The sequence below is a fragment of the Carassius auratus genome, chromosome 28 (genome assembly GCF_003368295.1).
Source record: "Carassius auratus strain Wakin chromosome 28, ASM336829v1, whole genome shotgun sequence".
In the NCBI taxonomy this organism is placed as follows: Eukaryota; Metazoa; Chordata; class Actinopteri; order Cypriniformes; family Cyprinidae; genus Carassius; species Carassius auratus.
The window spans coordinates 20169791-20184330 of NC_039270.1; the positions used below are offsets into that span (position 1 = coordinate 20169791).

At 35.1% G+C, this 14540-nt stretch overlaps 1 protein-coding gene across 1 annotated transcript; it reads right to left on the reverse strand.

The window, feature by feature from the left end:
• Nucleotides 1-1647: 1647 nt before the first annotated feature.
• On the reverse strand, nt 1648-14210 carry LOC113047375 (5-hydroxytryptamine receptor 3A-like). The gene is made up of 10 exons (XM_026208732.1): nt 14143-14210; nt 13489-13646; nt 13332-13376; nt 12474-12580; nt 12231-12400; nt 11805-11923; nt 10232-10442; nt 9656-9820; nt 9210-9319; nt 1648-1866 (listed from the first exon to the last, which is right to left on the reverse strand). The coding sequence occupies exons 1-10, from the start codon at nt 14195-14197 to the stop codon at nt 1648-1650; spliced, it is 1359 nt and encodes a 452-aa protein (XP_026064517.1). The 5' UTR covers nt 14198-14210.
• Between the last annotated feature and the right edge of the window lie 330 nt (nt 14211-14540).

The window sequence follows — 14540 nt, forward strand, 5'->3', positions numbered from 1 at the left end:
GTTTGAGCACATGGCGGATGAAAGTATTGTTCACCATGTGGTTTTCTGTCTTGTCTCATCTTGTGTATTGGTGTGAGCACATGTCTTCTGATGTGTTTGTTTCAGTGTGTCATGTGCTCTCCTGTCTAATACTATCTTGACCCTGTCTTCCTTGTTATTTCATTATTAGTTCATTTTTCACTTTCTCTTTGTTAATCTTCTTATTTCCTTCCCTGTTTGTCCCCCTGTGTTCTCTTTGTACTGTCCTGGGGTGCGTTTCCCAAAAGCATCGTTAGCTATCTATAGTCATTATTTCCAGTGGACTCTATTGGTAATGACGAAACTTGCAACCATAGTTGATTTTGGGAAACACACCCCTGGTTTGTTGTGGATGTGCTAATAAATATGTAAATTAAAATATGGAATTAAATATTTATTTAAAAAATATATTATATATAGACAATTTCACAAGTGTGCTTGGTCATATAATCATAGAGCAAGAAAAGGTAATTGCCAACATGCTGTCCATGATTTTAAATAGTTTGAGACTAAACTGAGATTGAGACTGGGCTTTTTGATTCTCAATAATTATATGATGTATCGTTAAAATAATCCCAAAAATAAAAATAATAATCCTCTTTATCCCAGATAACCAACGGTTTGGGTTTGCAAATATCTGTTCTGGTGACAATGACAACAATGATAATGTAAATGATGTCAATGAACAAAAAGAAACAGAAACAGATTTTGTCTAAGCGGTCTACAAAACCCACATTGCTATTTGCCACTTGTTCCTTTTGGTCCATGTTATCCAAAAAGATCACTATTTTTTGGAGGGAAGCCACCTCTGAAGCCTGATCAGTAGACGTTTTTGTTTCAGTCAAACCAGCATCTGCTAATAGAGACCAGATATGCATGAACAATTAAGTCTAAAGCTATCAACTCTTTGTTTGCAGTATTTAGTATTCTCTTACCTCCATAGTGGCCCAGGTTGGCATTTTGTGTTTTGATGATCTTTGAGCATTTACAAGGCAGAATGCTGTCATCTGATGTCAAACGTGTCAAGACCATCGATGTCACCATGCTCAGAACCAGATTGACCAAACAGAAGCAGAAGTGGTAATCTTTGGAACAAAAACCTTAATTTAGCAAACGCAAACCTTAATGTGCTTTTGCAGTGCATAATTTTTTATGAATAATAAATGAATTGTCATTTTTAGGAAATTGTTATCTGACTACTGTAGCAATGTTCATATTTTGTCACATCTGTGTTGCATCAGCTAATCACTGGTGTACCTCAGGGTTCAGTGCTGGGGCCCCGCCTCTTCTCAATATACAACATCCCCACAACCTATTATCTGTTCACAAAGTTTTTCTTAAAACTGCTATGCAAACAACAGTTCTACCTCTGTCTCTAAAGTGTCTTCTAAACTTCGAAAAATACTTCCCATAGTCTAAATCTGTCCCAATAGTGAAAAGCAAATGTGACCTTGAGGGGAAAAAAAAGCTCAGCATTTTTAATTTCATACCCCCATATCAGCATTCTTTAAGTGAGTTGTCCAAGCAGTTGCATCGGCAAACTTTTGCAAGGAATTTCTATTGTACTGCATCACGCTGACTACTGCCCTGAACTAATGACAAGTGTAAGAGGCTTGTTGTTGTGCTCTTTCACGTACGGAGGAGAGGGCTACAGCTTGTACCACTGGACAGATGATCGTTGAGGATGACTAGGAACATGGTGAAGCTCAGGACCAAGGTGACTTTAAGGTTGTTGCGTTCTCCTCCTTGTACTGGCAGAGCAAAGCTCACCAGGTCAGCTAGAATTATTAATGCACTTGGCAGGATCAGGGTCACAACAGCACTGAACGGATTGATTGATAAAGTGACCTGTTAACAGTTAACAGAAGAAAGAATAAGTATCAATTTAATAATAGTCTCTACTCTACAGACAAATTCTTAAAAACGTGTATATTAAATTATGTCCTTTTTAATAAATGGCAGCGAGTAGAAAACTGTCAGTGGTATATCCCTATCTACTGTATAATATTTGTATCAACAGAAATACAACAAAAATAGTAATATTAACAGACGTGGAGAAAGTTGTAAATGTAAATTAAAATTCATGTCACAAGGAATCACATTTCACTTGACATTTGACCATAGATCATTAAAAAAGCATTGTTTCTACAGGGATATCATTGACTTGATTGCAAATAAAAACAGACACTATTTCAACTGAACAGAGATGACATAACTGAATTCAATGATGAACTGCCTTTAACTATCATTTTGCATTATTGAGACACTGTTTTCCAAATGAATGTTGTTCAGTGCTTTGGCGCAATGTATTTTGTTTAAAGCACTATAAAAATAAAGGTGATTGATTGATTGATTGGAAGTAACAGTAAGTAAAAAATGAATTTTATGTAAAACCTGTTTAACATACATAACATATAAGTTGGTGTTTTTAATAAATTACTGAAAATGTTCCATTTGAGATGAAAGCACCCATCTGAAATTCATAAACTAGTGATTCCCAACCATGTTCCTGGAGGCCCCCTTAACACTGCTCATTTTGCATGTCTCAAACTCATAATCAGACAAAAAAGACAAACTCCAGTACTCCGGGTACAGGGGAACCACTGCACTAGATGGCAGAGTACATAGTGTATAGTGTAGTATCAACTACTGAGAGGAACTTTTGTGGTCTGTAGCTACACAAACAGATTATTAATTAACTTCCATTTTTTTATATGGCTGTCATTCCTTAAAATTTTTGCAGTGTGTACATTTATGAAATCTGAGAACATGAGGTCTTTGGGGCATACCGAGAGATATGTGCGTTTATCATGTTTTATATTCACATTCTCAGTCAGCCACTCTCCACTCTGCTCACTTCCACTCATAGTTATGTCATCAGTAAATGATAGTATAAGCCCACAACCTAGATAAACACAAACAAAATAATGTTTATCAGTTTAGCAGTTATTCAAAAAACTTTCCAAGTTTTCTCTATAAATCATTTACATTATGCATTGTTATGAACAAATTATCAGTATTCCCAGACAGCAAGCAGTTTCGGCCCAGGTCTGGCCCACATGGAATTCATGCTGGCCAGATGTGGGCCGGATCTGGGCCAACACTATGTTGCTGTGTTGGTCTACCATTCACTCAAAAATGTCATCTTACTGCCTTGATTCCATCCATTGATGGCAACAGGACAATCCCCAATTACAAAGGGGTAGGTGAATAGGTTGATTTCACAGCTCACTGACACGAACAAGATAACAGCATGGTCCACATTTCCATTTCTCAACACCAGTACATCACTTTTGTAGGGCTGCGCGGTTATGTCTATTCTGAATGCGTAAAAAGAGAGAATATGACGTTACCCAAATTGGTCGACAAGACGACAACCACCACAGGCACATCCAGCCATCCAGTGACGAAAGTTACTTTTCGGATGCAGCTACAGTTTTTTTTCTAAAGTCTGAAATAGACATTTAAAGGGATAGTTCACCCAAAAATCTAAATTATGTCATTAATGACTCACACTCGCGTCGTTCCAAACCCGTAAAACCTCCATTCATCTTCAGAACACAGTTTAAGACATTTTAGATTTAGTCTGAGTGCTTTCTGTCCCTCCATTGAAGTTGTGTGTAGGGTATACTGTCCATGGTTAGAAAGGTAAGAAAAACATCATCAAAGTAGTCCATGTGACATCAGAGGGTCCGTTAGAATTTTTTGAAAATACATTTTGGTCCAAAAATAGCAAAAACTACCTCATATTTCAGGATTGTCTTCTCTTCCGGGTCTGTTGTGAGAGAGTTCAAAACAAAGCAGTTTGTCATATCCGGTTTGCGAACGAATCATTCGATGTAACGGGATCTTCTTGAACCAGTTCACCAAATCGAACTGAATCGTTTTAAACAGTTCGCGTCTCCAATAAGCATTAATCCACAAATTACTTAAACTGTTAACTTTTTTAAATGTGGCTAACACTCCCTCGGAGTTCAAACAAACCAATATCCCGGAGTAATTCATTTACTCAAACAGTACACTGACTGAACTGCTGTGAAGAGAGAACTGAAGATGAACACCGAGCCGAGCCAGATAATCACTCGTTCACGAGTCAAGAACCGTTTCTGTCAGATGAGTCTGATTCGAGAACCGAGGAGCTGATGTGTGATGTGCGCATGTGTGATTCAGTGTGAAGCAGACTGACACAAAGAGCATCTGAACCGACCTAATTCTTTTGGTGATTGATTCTGAACTGATTCTGTGCTAGTGTTATGAGCGGGGGTAAACGAAAGGCTTGAATCAAGGGCAATCATCGCCAATGACGGCATTATGTCGAGCGCAAAAGAACCGGTGAACGGTTTTCTTCAACCGGTTTATTGAATCGAACTGTCCGAAAGAAGTACTGCTGATCCGAAGACCGATGCAACCAGTTCTTGACTCGTGAATGAGTCAATGTTTCGTACATTATCTGTCTCGGCTCGGTGTTCATCTTCAGTTCTTTCTTCACAGCAGTTCAGTCAGTGAACTGTTTGAGTACATGAATTACTCCGGGATATTGGTTTGTTTGAACTCAGAGGGAGTGTCAGCCACATTAAAAACGTAAACAGTTTAAGTCATTTGTGAATCAATGCATATTTGAGAGGCGAACCGTTTAAAATTATTCAGTTCGATTTGGTGAACTAGTTCAAAAAGATCCGGTTACATCGAATGATTCGTTCGCGAACCGGATATGACAAACTGCTTTGTTTTGAACTCTCTCACAACAGACACGGAAGAGAAGACAATGCTGAATAAAGTCCAAAACCAAAAATGTATTTTCGATGCTTTAAAATATTCTAACCGACCCTCTGATGTCACATGGACTTCTTTGATGATGTTTTTCTTAACTTTCTGTACATGGTCAGTATACCATACACACAGTTTCAATGGAGGGACTGAGAGCTCTCAGACTAAATCTAAAATATCTTAAACTGTGTTCCGAAGATAAACCGACGTCTCACTGGTTTGGAACGACATGAGGGTGAGTTATTAATAACATAATTTAGATTTTTGGGTGAACTATCCCTTTAATGTCAGACATCTAATGCTTGTGATGCCATTCTTGCATTTAGTTTAATTGAAGTCTTGATTAGTGGAAATATATTCATTGTATTATTATTTAGTGCACCAATATTTGTTTCTTGTATCAAAAAATGATTAGTGTAGTCTGTGAGTCCCAAAGGAAAATGTAAAAAAAAATGTTTCAATTCAATGAACGTTCAATTTTATGTAGAACCTAAAAGTAGTACAATAGGTAGACTGCTTTTGCACTAACTAACAGAAAAATGCATGCCATTCCACAGAATCTCTTGTAAGTTCACTTACGCATTGTCCAAAATTAGACGAGGAGTCCAGATTTTGTCAACTGGCAACATAATTGCTGTAGCATTAGATGTATTTGTATTCCACGCTAGTCCAGGATCGTTCCACTTCTATGGAGGAAAATATACTTCAAGAAACACATTCACTGATATTTTGCCAATTGTAAAATGAGTTGGAATGAGTTTATGAGCTTCGAGGTTTTTTGTTTTCTTTTCTTCAAAATCAAAAATGTTTCTTCTCACCATGTTTACCTTGACACGGCTGCTCATTTGCATGTTCTTTGTATCCTAAATATGGATGATGACAGAATGGTGACAGAGTTTTGGCAATGTGAAAATTATAACACTGAAAAATATTAATAACATTTACTTTAAATACATTGTATATTTTTTGTACAAAAATAGTTACAATCTATACCTTTTTACATGGAGCAAAAGTAAGTAATTTTTGAAACATTTGATTTTGTAGAATACCTTCTACTTACAAATGTGTCTTTGTAACATGTAACATTGTAACATATTCTTGTTTAAATCATACTTCATTAAAGACATAGACAAGCATGAAATAAAGATAGAAAGTAAAATAAAAAATAAAATGAATAAATAAAAAAAACTACTAAGATACTTACAAAGGTCATTGTCTCGTATTGCATGGAAGTGATGTTAACATTGACAGAACAGTTATCACCGTGTGGTGCACTTGTCAGTTTCTTGGCAATTAGAGAATTTGCCAGACATCGACTGTCACATAAATCTGCCAAAACTGTTAAGTCACCTTTATTTATATAACCAGATAAACATGTTAGAAACATAACTTTTAATTAAGTCAAAAATCTGAAAAACATTTGAGAATCCATGGCACTTATCAGTGAATTGTATAATTTTATTAAAATTATTTTATTAAAATGTATAAAAATTTTATTAAAATTATAAAAATTACAGTAGACATGGTATTCACTGCAGCTTGAGAAAGTGTTTACCAATCAGATTTGAAAGGATGAGGAATGACAATGAAATCCTGTGTCGAAAAACCATTTCAGTTCCTACAAACACACATAAAACATCTCTTTCTTATATTCTCTTATAAGTTTATATTCTCTTTATAAGTTTTTTTTTTACCTGCATCATTTAAGTAGACATATCCACACTAGCTTAAGAAACATATAAAAAAAACTGATAAACTTACCTTTGCAAGTAAACATGAGGTAATGAACGAAAATGTCACCTTCAGCTGTCTCGGTTTATGGATTATACGAACAAGCATCACTTGGGTTTTTAAAGGGAATAAGGCTTTGGGTGCTATGTAAAATAGGACAAACTAAATAGAGCCAGCACATATTAAATTTCATCTCACATGAAATTACATGAACTTTAGTTTTTGATATTCTGATAAGCCTCTATACAGACTTTAAGTCCAGGCACTTTATTTGCCTCCCAGCCAAATCAAACACCAATCTACATGCACAAACAGGTTCATAAAGGAAATATATGCAGAACATTCAGAAGAGTCCCTACACATTCACAGACTCTTTCCCCCTGAGGTTTTAGATGTTCCTGATGTTAACAAAGGCAATAATAGTGCACTTAATCTGTATAGCTGGATGGAGAGCAATTGCTAGTTTATCCTGGGTGTCAGCTACCTTAAAATTTATTTATCATCAGGTAAAATACCAAACTTCTAGGCTTGCATGGCTGAAATGTGTGTTTGATCCATCAAAGTACAATTTCGAACTGCTTCATACTATCCTACTCATAATTTAAAACTGGGGTTGCCCTGTGTCCTGGGCAAATTTGCCCATTCACCTCTATCAGTCATAGCACCCCTATCAATGAATTAGCTTCACAACTAACTGTCATCACCATCATTATTATTATTTTCTGTAGCTTTGTAGATTCAGCAGTGGTGCACTTTAGATCTCTAGCAGCAAATTTTAGGAACTAATCCAGAATGTGTTAGTATTTAGCAGCTACACTGGGTTATCTCACAATGTTTTAATTCCTAAATCTAACTATAACTTAAACTGTTATTGAGCATGTAGCAACTGCACAAACCTAACTTAATTTAAAGCAAATCTTTTGCTTTAGAGTTTATTAGGTAAATCTGTCACAACCTGCTCAGGATCCAACGCTGAGGATCCAAGGGAAGCTCTTTATTAAAGGATAATCCACAGGGAAATAAGTCCAAACAAATACAAAGCAGAGAGCTTAGATAAAACTGAATAAACAAAACAAGGCAAAGATCAAAACCATGACAGAAGAACCAGAACACAAGGGCTAAGAACAGCAGTATGACATTTACAAGACTAAGTAATGAATGAGAGAGAAAGAGAGAGGCTTAAAATGAGGTAACAATACACAGGTGAAAACAATTAATGATCAAGAGTTCAGGCAAAGGATTATGGGCAATGTAGTTTTAAGGGAGTGACAATGTGACTCATGTGCTCATGAGCACTCAAGCTGGTGATCCTGACACAAACTTTGTAGTTTACGGTTTGTTTATTACGGGAATTGGACCTTAAAATAAAGTGTGACCGCATATACATTAACTGTGTAAATAATATATCAGAACCACACAGGCTGTAAAAAAACTACTGGAGTTTTCCCCCAGAGAACAAATAGAAAACACAAGCAAGGAATGGCACAACTGGAGAGTAAATCAAGCTTTTACTGCAAACATCAATAATGCCTAATTTAATCGCATGTAAATCCAGAACAGCTGCAGTTACCCCCAGGATTTCCACAAAACAAACAGATCAAGTTCATGGGAAAGTAAAGTTCAGCAAGAGATTTAGAATATTGTGTGACATTAATGAAGGGGACATTAGTGCATTTAATTATGTTATGATAGCTGCTTGGAGAACTACAGCTAGTCTTGTGTTTGTTTAGACCAAACTTTAAAACATCCTCATTGAAGAGTTGTGTAAATTATTGTGTCTGAAGCATGTCCTGTCCAAAGTATTTGACTGGATACTGCTTACTGATAGATAGTAAGGTAGCTGCTATATATATATATATATATATATATATATATATATATATATATATATATATATATATATATATATATTATATATATATGTATATATATATATATATGTATATATATATATATATATATATATATATATATATATATATATATATATATATATATATATATATATGTATATATATATACAGTTAAAACATTTTACCCAGTTACCTGCCAAGCCTTCTTTTAGTTTCTGTATTTATTTAGAAGTGTGTACACTGATAAATGATCCACAACATTTAATAAGAATTGCAAAATGTTCAGTTTTGATTAAAATAACATTTCTATTTGTTGCTATATTTCATGCTACAGAAATACCTTTGAGAATATGATTAATACAAATAAAATGGATTTTCAATCTCAGTAGCATGCAGAAATATTGCACATTTAATCAAACAGTGAGAGTTACAAGTTAAGCTCTTTTGTATTTTGTTTCGTATTGATTCCCAAGATTTAGTTGATATTCTCATAAATATGAATAAATCAGTATTTGATATCCTGTACCTTATTCAGTCATTACGTTGCAAAAATTTTCTACAAATTATATGCACCGATGAGGAAAGAAAAACAAAAAACAGAGCTAAACTGAGAAACAATCAAAGTGGCTATGTGTATGTGTTTGTGTATGCGTATGCATATGAGTCTGAGTATGAATAGTCATAGTAGGCATCTTCTTGCTGGGATTCATCCCAGAAGTCTAGATTATTAACCTTACAAATGTCTGTTCGGGTGATAGCAATAATAATTATGCCATAAAGTATGTAGATGATTATGAAAAAGCCAAAGCAGAATTTGTCTAAGAGGTAAGCAAATGCCACTTTTCTCTGAGCCTCCTTTTCTCCTTCATCCATGGTCTCCAAAAAGTTCAATATTTTCCGGAGTGAAGCCGTCTCTGAAGCCAGATCACCAGACATCGTTGTAATAACACCTGTTGATGCAAACCAAATAATTTATTCAATCAAGTTCATCAAACAGTTGCACCACTGAAACGTGATTTTATCAATCCAATACATTTGTGTCAATTTTCCTATTTAAGTAGTTGTATATTGATGCCCGATGGATAAAATGAAGTCTTGGACTACATTTTTGTTTTTAAAAAGCATTGTGAATAGTATTTAGATGTTAACTTTATGCCAGGATATGATAAAGCATATTACTGTTGAACGACATATATTACCTTAAACAGTTGCACTTTTTTGTTTGTTTCATACTTGAAGCAAAAGCTATAAAAGCCATTAAACTTGTGTTTTTCATCATCTTATACCTTTCTCCTGATTCAGGCCGTCATTTGTTTTGGAGCTGCTTGATGGATGAACTTTGGTGGAGCGTCTGCACACCAAGAAGCTGTCTTCTACAGACAGACGTGTTAGCACTATGGAGGCCAGCATACTCATGACCAAACACACCAGACAGAAGCTGAAGTGGTAGTCTTTAGAGGAGAAAACAGAGAACATGCAGTCAACTTATTATTGTGCATGATGCTAATGATTGACAACTTTTTTTTCTGTATTAAAAGCCTGTCTTTTTTAAACATGCTATTAGAAAAGCTAAATATATGTTGGGATTAAATACATTTTCCTTATATATACAGTGTGCAAATATAGAGGGAAAACAGAGGATCTGGACCCCCCAAAACAGACATCTACTAAACTTTTCCACAATAATATTTTCTCGACTGCCTGAATGCTTCTCGGTAAGATTTATCATAAGGTTTGATAATATTAGATTATCGAAGACCAAACAGTGTCAAAAGTACAGTCCAAATCACTTTACACCTGCACAGTAAAACTGCATACCACCAAGTGGAACAGATGTTTTCTCTCTCTTTTCATTTACTTACGGAGCAGGGGGCTACAGTGGCCACTATTAGGCAGGTGATCGCTGAGGATGAGGAGGAACATAGTGAAGCTCAGAACCAAAGTGACCTTAAAAGAGTTGCGCTCTCCTCCTTCGAATGGCAGAGCGAAGCTCACCAGGTCAGCCAGCAGTATCAGTGCGCTGGGCAGGATCAGGGTCACAAAAGCACTGAAGGGGTTAATCGACAGAGCCACCTGTTCAAAGATCAAACGCGATTTATTCATTAACAAACAATTATGGTTTATTTCCTTAACTGACAAATTAAATCCCTTTATTTTAAGGATCTATTCTCACTATTAACTAGTTGTTTATTAGCACTAGCATATTGGCTGTTATTTTACTTATTAAAAACATATTAATGCCTTATTCTCAATGGCCATATTTTAGATTCCTTAATCCTACCCCACACCTTAACTAACAATTACCTTACTAACAATTAATAAGCAGTAAATTAGGAGTTCATTGAGGGAAAAGTCATAATTAATAGTGATTATGTGTTCCCTATTCTAAAGTGTTGCCTCAATCACATGACAAGATATTAAAATTATTCTCTGTTTTCTTAGACTAGTATTAATCGCTGATTTTTCATACTTGTTCCTGTGTAAACGTAATTTAAACGGCCAGGGTGGGAGATTCAGAGGACGTTGCTGCATGTCTCAGGCAGTAAGTTACTAAATTCAGCCTTTTTTAACACTTTAGTTAATTAGCATGCATATATCATTGCATATATATTGGCTGTTTATTTCTACATAAAAAGCACATATGCTGCAATAATATTACCATATTCCCAATATTACCATATTCCAGACCCTTTAATCCTAAACAACTACCTTACTAACTGTTAATAAGCAGGAAATTATGAGATTATTGAGGCAAAAGTCGTAGTTTATAGTTAATAGTGAGAATTGGACCCTAAAATAAAGTATGACCGTTATTCAGTAAATTACAATATCAAAACTATATTAAAGTGTCCCTATATTATGTATAATGAAGAGTTCATATTTTGGTTTTGGGAGTCCCCAGCAACAGGTTGACATGCATGCTAGGTCAAAAAAACTTTAATTGTCTTATAATATGCATTTATTTTTACTTTAAATGCTCAAAGACTCCCAAAATGATTCGCTAAAAAGTTTACTTTTTCTAAACCCCTTCTTTGCGTGATTGGTCTCATTTCCATTTCATCATGAGCCTGTAATGTCTGATAAAGCAGCGTTTGTGAGCGCAGTGCTGCTTTGTGTACAGCGTTACTGTGGAAACAGCAATTATTACCGAAAATACCAACAAATGGGCTGACGATATGCTAATATTTCATGTTCACATCACATGAAACAGCTTGGGATCAAAGTTCAGTTATTTTAATCTAATAATAATAATAATATATTAATGTAAGTGGGTCCTGACCCCCGAGTTGTGAACCATTACATTAAAATCATCAATTTCTTGAGGTATGAGTATATGGTTGTACAACTGAGCCTTTGGCCTAGAGGGTTACAAGTAACAAGCTCTCTAAATGCAGTACGATTGATCAGAAGTTTAGGAGTGGATAATTTATTTACTAGGAGATAAACACGATTTGATGCATCCACAGTTTTGTTCACACTAGTAGTCAGCCACTCTCCTCGACTGCCGCCAACCAACGTCACGTTATCAGAGATCTGGAAATTGAGTGCGCAAGCTGAAACAAACAAACAAGAGGACATAGTCAAATTATTCAAATATAACTTCCACGGAGCCAGTTCACTAAACAGTTGCTGGAATTAACCTTAATCATGCCATGAGATATTTAAATAAAGTCATTGTCATTTATTTTCAGAGCAAACATGTCTCATTTCCAAGTAAGCAAGGATATCATAGACCCTATTTACAAAACCCTATTTGCTATCAGCAGGCACAATTCATTTATAATGTTTGCATAATATAAGTTGAAATATTCCGAATGTTCATAATCTCATCAACAAATATTCTTGTTATTTCAGTCTTACTTTTCTGGCTCCATCCATTGATGGCCACGGGGCACGACCCAGTCACAAAGGGGTAGTTAAAGAGGTTGATTTGACAGCTCACCGTCGTGAACATAACAATTGCATGGCTCACTGTACCATCCCGCCTCACCTGTACATCCTTAGTGTACGGCTCCACAGTCGTTTCAATTCTGTGTGTAAAAAGAGGGCATTTACGGCATCTTAAATAAATAATAAATGCCATAAATCAGTCTTGAGACTCACGCGTTGTCCAAAACTATCTGAGGAATCCAGATTTTATCAACTGGCATAACAATTGTTGGAAATCTAGGTTTCTCTTGCATCCATCCAAGATCAGGATCCTTCCATTCCTGCGGCGCAGAAAACAGAAGAAATGCATTCTTTACTTTCTATTCGTGGTGATTATGGGAATAAAGTTTGAATTTTGAGACAATTTCAGTGAAAGAAGCAGCTTCTGTCTTTAATTTAAGGCCCAAATCTCGCTATTAACAAACCATTAAATATAGCGTTTCCCTTAAAAAACTCCTTATGTGCTGTTTATTAATAATTAGTACGGTAGTTGTTAAGTTTATGTACTGTATTGTGTATGTTAATATGTTAATAATATAATATGTTAATAATATGCATGCTAATAAGAAAATAGTTAATATTGAGAATTGATACCTATACTTAAGTGTTACAGCTTCTCATTTTGTTTTGCAAATTCTGAAAATTGCATGGTATTTACATGTAACACAATGACACCAGAATAACTGATTCTCCTACGTAGCTGTGCTTCTTAACATTAATTTTTTTGTTTTGTTTCCGATTATTTTATTTTATTTAGATTGTAAGTAGCTGTGTAATAAGTTATATACGTGCACAGTCAGTTACTCAATATTACTCTTGTTTATAGAACTGCTGAAAATAAGAAATATCACACTCACACTAAAGTGACGTTGTACTGGATATCAGCACAGCTTCTGCTGTTCTAAAATTCAGTACAACAGCACTCTAGCTCATGTGCTATTAATGTCACACTATAGAATATTTAATAGTATATCAGATAATTTTATATTTACATGTGACAATTACTGTACCAACTGTATTTTGTCTACTCACCATGTTTACCTTGATACGGCTGCTCATTTCCATGCCCTTTGTATCCTAAAACATGGTGGAAAAATGTACAGTATTTGTATTTGTGTGCCCTTTGTGTGTGTGTTTTTTTTTTTTTTTTTACATAGAATATAATGAATAAGACAAAAGTGGCACTTACGAAAGACAGCGTCTCATATTGTATTGAAGTGATGTTCACTACCATGGTACAGTTATCATCCTGTGGCGCACTGAACAGTTCTTTCTCAACCCGAACATTTGCCAGACAGCGACGATCACAGAGAGCCTCGGTGGAGTTGGAAGCACCATCAACAAACACTACAGGACCAAATGAACTTGTTAAAAACTACATGAAAAAGCCAGTTATGATACAAATTAAGTTAAAAAATGTAAAGGCAATTATAAAGCAACACCATGAATGGTCGCGCTTTAGTTTGGGGACCAGTTCTCACTACTAACTAACTATGAACTTTGACTTTTGCCTCAATAAACTCCTAATTTGCTGCTTATTAATAGTTAGTAAGGTAGTCGGATTAAGGGATCTAAAATATGTTCATGTGCTTACTAATACATAGCCAATCTGCTAGTAATATGCATGCTAATAGTGAGAATTGGTTCCTAAAAGCAAAGTGTTACCATCATTTGTATTGAAAAAAATTGTGTTTTCACCAGTGGACTCTGACTCCACATTGCATTTATCTAATAAAAATCAAGCTCATGCCTTTGGGAAGGCTGGTTTATCTTCATGAAAATAATTATCATAATCACGTAGCATTTCAATTTCATGAGAAAGTGTACTGGAGAAATAGTTTACCTATTGGAGATGAGCAGAGGAGGAGAAACAATGAAATCCTGTGTGGAAGACCCATTTCACTTCCTAAAAACAAACTAATAAATAAATAAAAATAAACAATTACACCTTATTTTATTTATATATATATATATATATAACGTAAAACTGATAAAGGTTTACCTTTGTTAGCAAACTTCCAGGTCAGATTCCACAATCTTCACTTGTGACTGTATAGTTTTTGAGATTTTGATGATGATTTGGCTCTTTTAAAGGATCGCAGCTCTTTGTTGTTAAGCAAGACAAACAAAATAGATCCAGCTCATATCAAAACCATACATGTCTATTAAATCTGATCCCATATTTTGTGTGTAAGCTTGTCTGTTACTAAGACTACAGATGAGATTTTGTGAGATCTCAGC